Source organism: Brugia malayi, assembly GCF_000002995.4.
Source record: "Brugia malayi strain FR3 genome assembly, contig: Bm_v4_Chr3_scaffold_001, whole genome shotgun sequence".
NCBI lineage: Eukaryota > Metazoa > Nematoda > Chromadorea > Rhabditida > Onchocercidae > Brugia > Brugia malayi.
In genome coordinates this window covers 5,266,137-5,276,610 of record NW_025062477.1, presented here as the reverse complement: position 1 = coordinate 5,276,610, position 10,474 = coordinate 5,266,137, and the positions used below count along the sequence as shown (strand labels likewise).

The following is a 10,474-nucleotide window of genomic DNA, read 5'->3' as shown; positions in this document are numbered from 1 at the left end:
CAACCGGAAATATAGTGCAGCCATATCTGAACTCATCCGGAAGTATAAGCGAAACATTTCGTATGGATAATGAAGCACTTAAATATATATTTATTAGTAATTTCTTTTGAAAATCCTTCTTTTGACAAATTTGCTCTAATTGAGGGCAAATAACATATCACAGATGATAAAACCTAACGAAGTTTCCATTTCAAGTCAAAATGAAACTTAGCAATTATTAATCACTATCATTTGAGTATCGTTGATATTGTCGAGAGTGACCTGCATTTTCACAGGCACTTGGACTTGGAAAAGTATAAACTGGCTTTCAAAATAATTCCACTTTATCATTTTTTCACACCTATTTTTAATTCTTTAAATGTTTCTGCAAACTCGACACGCTATTCGATAGGTTAATTTTAGAAGTGTTTGGTCAGAAATTGTAATGTGACATTATAATTTCCACTCTTATAATTTTCCATTTCCCACCAAACAGTTTGATTCAATAATTATAAATGTGTGATTTTTAAAACATTAATTTCAGTGCAATTACTTTGACGTATAAAAGTGACAGTTATTTGAGATTGCGCAATTTCCAGCGGATCGCTTGCATAATTTAAGCCAATTGTTTTTACGTGAATCAGTCAACTGATCATGTTATGATACCGCTGTAAAGTTTGAGAAAATTTTAAAAAAATGCTGGAAATTACAAGGTGGTTTTTCAATCATTTATAATTTAAGTGCTTAAGAATTCTTGAAATGCTGCAATGTTTCTTAAACTAAATCACTAGAAATTAGTAAATAATTTATAAAAATTAGGATATGATCTGAACATCATTAAAAGATTGACTCATTTTGTTTTCCAGAATTTAGGAACCGAAATTACGAATATTTCTTCTATCATCACATACGTTTCGGAAAATATTAGATTAAATATTTGTGACAAACAAACTTGTCATTGGTATTTTTTCAGAGATACTACCACTGTCTGAAAAATTATCAGAATGGACAGTTTTGTAGGTTGTTTTCGTAACTTTATTATGTCACAGAAAGTTAGAAACTTTAAAAACACAGAAAGTTACAAATTTGCTTTTCTTTTTTTAAATGAAATTTCAAAATTCATAAAAGTAATATTTTAATTAGCATTTTGAACACGAACTCTATTTTCATTGCGTAAACAAAGTGATTGAGGATGAGCAACTCCTGGAAGCGATAAATAATATGAAGAGCTTAATTTCTGTGCATAAAAAAGGTTAGCATTAATATCATTTTCTCGTAATATTACTTTATCCGCAATTCATACAATTTATTTTCACAAAATTTTAAACACTAATAAATTTATTCCAATATTTTCCATAAAACATAAATGCAATCTCTTCTGCCAGTTATAAACTGAATTTAATATTAAAAAAAAAAAAAAAAAAAAACATGACGGTAGTGATGACAGCCTTAAAAAATAAATGATATGACTAATAATTAGGTTGCAATGAATAAGCTGAAGCGATTTTTTCATTTTCATTAGTTTAGATATTTAAAAAACACTTCAGTATTTCTATGCCTTTTAGTATTTTCTAGTGGTTTCGGAAGGAATAAATACAAATCAAAAACTGTTTCTAACATTTCAGGCCCTAATGGAGTATTGATTTTATTATGAAACAATCACTGAAGTGTTTTTACATTGGAATACGAAGAAGTATCATAAGTATTTGCATTTAGCTTTGTTCAATTCTGTTTTCTTAATTCATATCAATTGGATCAGGTAATGACTGATAGTCGTTTCGAAATTGACTCATTTAATAATTAATTACATATATTCCTTTTAAATTCAAGCAGTTATAATTTCATTTTCAATTCCATATGCTGTATTAAAATTAAGGATCTTGAGTGAAATTCCAATTCGAAAAATTTTTTCCTATTTCTTTCTCATATCTTTCAATGTTCATTTAACTTATTGACATAAGTTTTCCTTTATATATTTCTTTATAGACAAATTTTTCTATATATTAGAATAAGCATATATAATGTTCAATTTTCCAAAACAAATTTCGTGCTTCTCAAAATACATTAAATTGCGTTTTAAATTTCCTCTTCTTTCTTCTTTATAATTCTTCAAACTTTTTACCACATAATTTCACCCATATTTTCTACCTTTTATCCAACAATAATTTTTTATGATTGCAAATAGCTTTTATTTGAATTATAATGCAATGATGATTCACAGATTATTTTAAACTTTATTCCTGCTGCTTTATTTGCCCAATGTCGACGATACCCGTAGCTATAGCATATCGAACGACTAAATCAGCCACATGGCTGTAATGTGAGTAATAGGACATGCAACCGTAACGTTGTTTCCGGACAATACTTGCTGTTTCCAACAACCCAACCTGAAATTTAGATAGAGCGTTTGGGAAAAAAGAAATATTCTCTGGAAATTTCCGAGATTAGATTATTCAAAAAAACAGGAATTCTTAAAATTTTCTGTGAATTATTCCTTTTATAAATAATAAAATTATTCCATACATATTAAATTCATTAATGACAAAATTCTTTCAACATTTTGACGTTTGGTAACATAAGAAAAATATAGCAAAAAAGTTAATTTTAATGAATGAAAGTGAATTTAACTGTAAATTTGAGCAATATGAACATCCATACAGCAGTTTTAATAATCTAACAAATGTAAACATTATCATTTAACTATAATTATACCTTTTTCTCAGCAGTCACTCGATCCAAGACAATGTCAAGAATAGCATAAGTACCAGAACGATGAACGCCCGTAGGACATAAAAGACATATCGGTCCCACATTGCCATTTTTCATCATTTTTGTTTCCCATCTTTTAACATGAAAAATTTTTATTTCTGAATTAGCCAGCCTTACGAGTAACAAAAACATAAACAATTAAGAATTGTATTTTTCTTCTTTTTTTTATGATGAATTGGAAAATATATTATTAGCATTCTTAAATTGATGATAAGTAATAATTTGGTTTCCTAATTTTCTATTATTATTTTCAGTCAAAATTAATTTAACATCAAAATAATTGTATTACTTTTTTGATAGTTTGAGTTCTGTTCAGTTTTTAGTAGAAAAGAAATAAAGTGAATATAATCGTACTTATAATATTGAAGAGAAAAGAACTACTAACCTCGGATCGAAATTCTAATAAATTATCTGGAATAATCTTATCATATATCCATTTTCGATATTGTAACATTGTTACTGTGATTGTATTCATAGATTTGTCGACAATATTGCTAATCGAAAATTTGTACCAATCGTACAATGCAGTCTGTTTTTAAGTCAAAATTATTGATTTTAGGAGAAGTTAAATTTACACTTTTGTTTTCAATTGGAAAATTAAAACATTAAAATAGTTACAGTTTTTATCAATAAATACATTTGTATTTTATTTTCAACAAATTATTCCATTAGTTTAATTATTTCTTCTTATTTCAGTGTTTTCAATAGTATCACCGATAAACATGAATATAATAACAATGTATCAGTGTCATATCTGTCTAGAATAATGATTTTTGGTAGTATCTCTTAAACACATTATTTCTTGTATCATTTCATTGATATGAACTGTTGAATTAAAAATTATAAATGAAACTTACAGCATCGCTCTTTGTATAATTTACTTTAATATTAGCTCCTGTGTAATTACGGGAATTTGCATCTGATTCTGGCCAAAAGTGCTTGATTAGACGATTTCCTTCTCGATTATTAACATCCGTTAAGAGAACGATTAGTTTTGTATTTGTTTGAATTATCATTCGCCAAAAATCAGATTCGGTCGTTTCATCAAATGGTGCTTGTGCAAGTATAAAACCGTCTGTAAATTTTAATTTAATAAATTCAATACAAAATTTTGCGTGCAAAATTGGCTTTCTGTTTAAATGTAAGGCAGCAAATGAAGAAGTAACGGAGTGAATCATCGTTTGAAAGTTTTATGACAAATAGATGAATGCTAGTTAGTTAGTTTATATTGCATTTTCATGATAAGCAAATGTTATAGCAAATAATAACTAGACCTGGTCGGTCGTATGAATCAACATATGATGCGTGATAATAATCGTCACCCAATTTGTCACCAAGTAGTTTAACACGTGATCGATCATATAAAATTACATTTGGATAACGATTTTTTAACATATTTGCTTGTTCCAAAAATGCATCAAATTTTGGCGGCTCTCTAAGGATTATATTATGCCATTCGACAATTGTCTGAATTTAATCGTAAATTAATTAATTAACAACGGTTGACAAAACTATTAATACTGTTGCAACGAACATCTAAGACGGTAAATCCATGATGGAATATACGATTTTCAAGGGGAAATTTTCTAAAGATATTACCATATGTTAGTAGCAATAGCTGAGAATCATCTTTTAAAAAGCTTTAAGACAATGTTAGCTTCCTTACTTATTATCATATCAATTAAATTGATGAAAATTTAGAATTCAACAAATCGTAAGAAAATTTCAAAGCTAAAAGTTAAGATTTTTCAGAGTCCATGCCAGTTTTCTTATTTCCAACCATAATATTGTGTAATTTAATAATCAGAAAATTAGTGTAGATAATTTGAATAAACGCTTAATGCTTTATTAATTAATTGGCCTAGTGGATTTAATGAAATTATATTTATATTTTTACTTTTTTTTCGATTAGCCAACTTAAATGATTAATTAAAATAACCATTACCTCTTCACCACCTTTCGCAATTTTATCAACAACTTCTTGAGGTGTTGCTGAATGTCTGTCATCCTTCTCGTAATCACTAAGATCTGAAACATTTTCGTGATCCAGTTTTGCACTCATTTTTTCGTTGAAACAAAGCTGACAACCGACTTCAGATGGATTTCTGTATTTCAATGATATATGCTAAAATTCTAAACAAATTTAAAAAGCTTTCCGCAATTCTTTCTGAACAAATATATGCAAATAATTTAAGCATTAATTTAAATTAACAAGCCACCAGTGATCACACATTTATTTCCTTGCACGAAAGTACAAAGGCATAACAAACTATAATGGCAGACTTTTTCAACAAATTTCATCTTGATATTTTCATCCCACCATACTTTTAACAAAGTCTGACAGTTTTCTCATTCAACTAAATTTTTTAAACTGATGACATATACAAAATATGATCGACATGACAACCAAATAATGATGTTTATCTTTTAAAAGGAAATGATTGAAAATTGTTTCAAATAAATAATTCATTTTCCGTTAATCGTTACATATTATCATATCCGTATACATTATATCTTTCAGCATTATTTGCTTTTTAACTTTAATTTTTTGTATTTTAATCCAAAATGTTTTCCATTTCTCATTCCATTTGAACCCTTGTCCGAATCACTTATAATTTAATTTTTTTATTGTCGTTTTGTACGACCACCGTCTCAACGAAAAACAATATGCGAGGGAATATCCTAGCAAGAAAATTTTCTCTCCGACGTAAAAAAATATCTCATAAATATTAGGAGTAAGAATGTTAACTAAGTGTGAAATGTTTTCGTCATTAGTTTATCTCACCGAAACTCGAGAGTGCTTTATATTCACAAATATTTCATGATAGAAATGTGAAATGAAAATTGAAACAAAGAAAAAGGGCGAAAGAAAATAATATGAATCATTTATCGCAAATTTCAGCAACTTTTGAAAACTGAAATCGCTTTAAAATTCTATAAAAAAAATTAAAAAAAAAAAAAAAAAACGCAGTTAATGGCATGCATATCTTTCTATAACTGTTAAATGATAAATATAAGACAGAAATTGAAGACATTATTTCGACTCGTTTACCCACCCAGACCTTCAAAAAATATCAAAACCATAGCAATTCTAAAGCTGATTTCTTGGTAAAAACAAATTTGTGATAGAAGCAAAACGACAACAATAAACAAATAATTTCTCAATTTTTTTCTTTTAATATCTTTTTAGCATTTACTAGAAAAGAAAACAAAAAAATTTATTATTTTCTGGTAATAATTTTAGAATAAATTAGAATCTGAAAAATTTAAATTATTGTCTGAAAGAAAGAAAATGGAATAACTGATCATTTAAAGGCATTCAAGAAAATACAAATGTCCATTCGAACTAGGATTTGAATTCTAAAATTCATAATTTGGTGACATAATGTGACGTTGTTTTCCTTTTCAAAGAAATTTTTAAGTATTCCAAAGACATAAAAAAGTATAAAAATAAAGTTTTCAAAAAAATTCTCAAATTTTCGTTCTGTCATATTCCTAACAAAGTTTAATAGTTTTCTATTCAAAAAATTTTTTTGAATTCAACAAAAATCTAGAAACATACGATCGATAGGCTAATGACAAAACAATAATATTTATTTTTAAGGAAATATTTTATAATCTTTTAAAATAGATATTTCATTTTTTGTTAATCGTTAACATTCGTTACATCTATATACGTAACATTTTTAAGTTCTTGTTTTTTAATTCCGATTTTTATGTTTTCCTTTTCATTTTCAGAATTATAAAACATTTTGAAATAATTTGTTTTATCATCCTAAATTAGTTTAGCCTTGAATGGTTGGTGCTTTAGCATACATTTCGACCACCACTTCAAGTAATTAAATGCAATTGTAATTTACCTTCGTTTATTTATTAATACATTTAAATGTTAAAATATTTTGTTCACTTAAATATTTTTCTATTATTCTACTGAAATATCATTAGTATAATCTGTAATTTCTTATCAGTAATTAAACATCCTTCAAGCACTAGTATGACAGGTAGTTTCCTCCTCATTTAATTCTCGTTTTCGAAATAGATGTAATATCGGATATGTTTGTTTAGTTGCGTTTACTTTAGTGAAACGATTATGATTTAATTTTGAATCAGATAACATCACATTTTCGTTGATCTTTGTTAGCACTTTCTCTAAATCCTTTTGTAAGACCTGAAAATCGAAAAATATATAATCATTGATAGAAATTGAATACATGAAAGATAAAAAATCAATCCAATCCTTTTCTTTTTAAATTTCATTTCAGTCCTTTCTGTTTTGGAGATTTTTGAAATTAAATCTACTTTAATCATTTATAAGCTTAATTTCTAAAAGATCCTCTTTAACTATAATAAAAATTAGCCTTTGGGCTATTTATAAATCATAAAATTATAATTTTCAGCATTTACTATGTTTTATATGGATGATAATAATTATTTATTTACTAAAATTATTGATTAGATTTGTGATCAGAAACTGAAATTCTCAGATTTCTAATCAAAGCATTTTTCTTTTATGAAATTCTCTAATAAAAGCAAAGATTCAAAATATTTAAAAATATCATAACCTTAATGTTTTCAGATATAATTTGAAACTCAAACATAATTTTCAGGCTGAGCAAAAAGACGACAAGCAGTGCACCAATAATGTTCAAAATAAGGAAAGTAATTGAACCATATCTAAAAAAAACCTTTTTTTTTTTTCAAATATCACTCATTAAATACATATTTTTAAATTAGAATTGATGAATTGTCAATTATAACTAATCTAATGAATACATAAATATATCATTTAGTAAATAACTCAACAAAAAAGTGAGAGGTCAATTTAAAATTTGTAAAGATAAATTATTTGATGGATAAATGGGAAAGAGGGGGGCAGGGGAATAATTAATTAATTAATTAATTAACATGGAGAGCATTTTTTGTAAGCATTAAAAATGATGTAAATAACTTACAAAATTGCATCAGCGTTATGTTTAATAAAAATGCATAACCGTTTAGTTTCTTGACAAATTTGCTTGGAAATATTATTCAATAAATCATAAGCATTCTTCATTGGCGCTTTTGTTTTAGCCGTATTAAAATCATTACTTACTAAAAAAAACTTTTTCAAGAATATAAGAAAACTTTAAGAAAATCCGAGAATTGAAAATTTAAGCTTTTCAAACAATACTAGTTCTTCGTTATTTAGTTAATAGATTAATGAAGTATTGAGCGACATTAAGATCATTTGAAATTAGTTTTAGATCATAACTAATTAATATTAGTAAATTAAAAAAAAAAAAATTACGGCTTAAGAAAGGATTATAACTGCACTGCAAACTGTGATTTGCATAAATTTTATATTTATGTTCATGTCTTGTTTGCTTGCTCTGAAAAGAATTAACTTTCTCTCAGTATTACTTCAATGTAAGTTTTTTTTTTTCCCTGAGAGAGAGAAAGGGAGAGAAAGAAGCGAGAATGAGGATAACATTTTCCGTAATCTTTCAAGAAGAAAATTCGATTAAATGTAATTGTCTCCTGATTTTTTAATTGGCTTATTAAAACCGAATCACTTCTAAAATAACTTGAAACGATCGTTATTAGATTCAGATTATTTTAAATTTTTTTTAAAAAGACAAATACCAACATCTTTAGCCTGTCCACTAATACTAGCTTGAAAGATAAATATCAGTGTGATAATAAGTTTTAAACCTGAAAAAAACTTAATTTCGAAGCAATGATTTGAGTAAATAAATTAGAGATTTGGATCAATGTAGGAGCAATAATGATGCAGAATATCTAACGATCTGATTACCAGTCATTTTAGATAACAGTTAGGAGAAGCAGCCGCACTATGAGAAGTAAATTAGCTCAAATTAAAAGAATTTCTTAAGTTATATTAAGAGAAAGCCGACAAATTACAAAAAAAAGAATTGAAACTCAAATTTAAATTAAAATGTTTTCACTGCCGAACAATCTTGCCAATTATCTTATATCTTTTTTAACTATCCCAATTAACTTAAGGATTCGATGATAACTTCAGGATTGGATGATGACAATATTGGATTTTGATCTTGCATCAATTAAACCTCCCTTCTTGAGGATTTATTATAGAAATTGTAGATAAAATCATTAGAAATTGTAGATAAAATCATTATAAATGAATCTGTAGATACATTTATAGATTCGTTAGAGATTTCATATATATTTTTTTTAAAAGCTTTTTCATTTTAACTCTAAAATTACTATTATAAGAAAATCACTGAATTTTCTATCACATATACATACACATTTAATAACATTAAATGGAAGCAAAAATAACTGCTCATATATCTTTTTTCTTCACGTTTACTTACTTTCATTATTTCACATTAGAGTAATCATTCATAAAAAACAATATTATATTTTAATTTTTAATTATTATTTCGTGTCTCGTTTTATTCTTCCAACAAAAGATTTACCTTTTCTTTTGATCAATAAAGAAGGCATGTCTAGGATTGTAATGCAGATTTAAATAAGATTTAAATAGTTTGCAATAGGCTTTCCTATTAACTAAATTCATTTTTTATAAGTAATTTTGATTTCATTAATTCCTAATTAAGTTTTTGCAAAGCTAAAAAGATTGTATAAATAAAAAAAGAAACGAAAAAAGAGAAAATTCTAATATGAACTTTTTAATGATTAATTTTGGTAAACGGAAAATTTTATGATATTAACACTACAAATGCACAATTGACGGTTACTCTGCCAATGGTTTTTTTGTCGCATAAAGAATTTTGAAATTCAGAGTTTATTTGGATAGCTCTCAAGATCTTCATCAAAGTTTACAACAGTTAATTTCTCACTTCCAGCAAAGCTCATTTTTATGAAAGGAGAAGCACTGGGCAATGCCTCACATCACTAAACTTAACATTTGTCAGGTGATAAAAATAATATCAAAATTTTGTCGAACAAAGAAATAGTAACACTTGTAGCATAAATGATGACAAATCAGAATCTTTCTGTCATTCATTGAGTCTTTTGTCATTAACAAAATCTGGGAAATTAAAAAAGTAGCGAAATAACAACGGAAATGGTAAAGTAAAGAAAATCCTCAAAGAATTTTGACAAAACCGTGAAACAAACTTATGATTTATAAAAATATTGCTTTTCTACATGAATTGGACAATGAATTTTTCAATATCTTTACGAGATGCACGAGCAAAACGTTAAGATTAGGACGGTGAAGTTTACTTTGTATGATAGCCGTGAACAATACAAAATTAGCAATGTGAAAAAAAAAAAAAGTGTGTCGAGATTTAATTGATAACTGATTCGAGAAACCGTTGATGACCTTTTTCAATAGATACAGAAGCTAATTCGTTTTCTCATTCTTCTGAAACCGACAATGTGATCACATGCTATGTCCCATTCTGGTTCACCGGTTAAATTGGTTAATGATTTCCCCTTCAAAATTCTCTTCTTTCATTTTCCCACCGTATAACACATGCACCGTCGTTAATTCCGTTCACCCTTTTGCGTCATTTAAAGCTATGGTGCAAGTTGGACAAAACCGCCGAGGTGCAACGACCACTCTGTGCTTAATTTGAATTCCATTTGAAAATGTGGGCACTGTTACAGCGATATGATGTGCAAATGCCACTTTCACTTATTGCTTCCCTTTTCCTTTCAATTTCCGGAAACAACCCAACTATTTTGCAGTCTTTCTGGTGTGACTGCAAATTATTTGGGTTGCTTCTGGTCATTA

At 27.1% G+C, this 10,474-nt stretch overlaps 2 protein-coding genes and 1 non-coding gene across 3 annotated transcripts; 1 reads left to right on the top strand and 2 right to left on the bottom strand.

Moving 5' to 3' along the window:
* Window positions 1-2,213: 2,213 nt before the first annotated feature.
* Bm3827 (Uncharacterized protein) lies at window positions 2,214-4,810 on the bottom strand (the record flags this gene model as incomplete). Its single annotated transcript, XM_043080044.1, has 6 exons — window positions 2,214-2,366; window positions 2,692-2,846; window positions 3,103-3,277; window positions 3,606-3,823; window positions 4,023-4,215; window positions 4,694-4,810. 6 exons carry the CDS (start codon window positions 4,808-4,810, stop codon window positions 2,214-2,216), a joined length of 1,011 nt encoding a protein of 336 aa, XP_042935978.1.
* A 1,920-nt stretch (window positions 4,811-6,730) lies between these two features.
* Window positions 6,731-8,549, bottom strand: Bm377 (Uncharacterized protein; the record flags this gene model as incomplete). The annotated part of the gene is made up of 6 exons (XM_001895108.2): window positions 6,731-6,916; window positions 7,311-7,422; window positions 7,701-7,839; window positions 8,036-8,117; window positions 8,375-8,439; window positions 8,543-8,549. The coding sequence occupies 6 exons, from the start codon at window positions 8,547-8,549 to the stop codon at window positions 6,731-6,733; spliced, it is 591 nt and encodes a 196-aa protein (XP_001895143.1).
* A 1,848-nt stretch (window positions 8,550-10,397) lies between these two features.
* Bma-mir-5847.1 lies at window positions 10,398-10,474 on the top strand. The gene has a single exon (XR_006228207.1). It is a non-coding gene; the product is annotated as a pre-microRNA Bma-mir-5847.1 (primary transcript).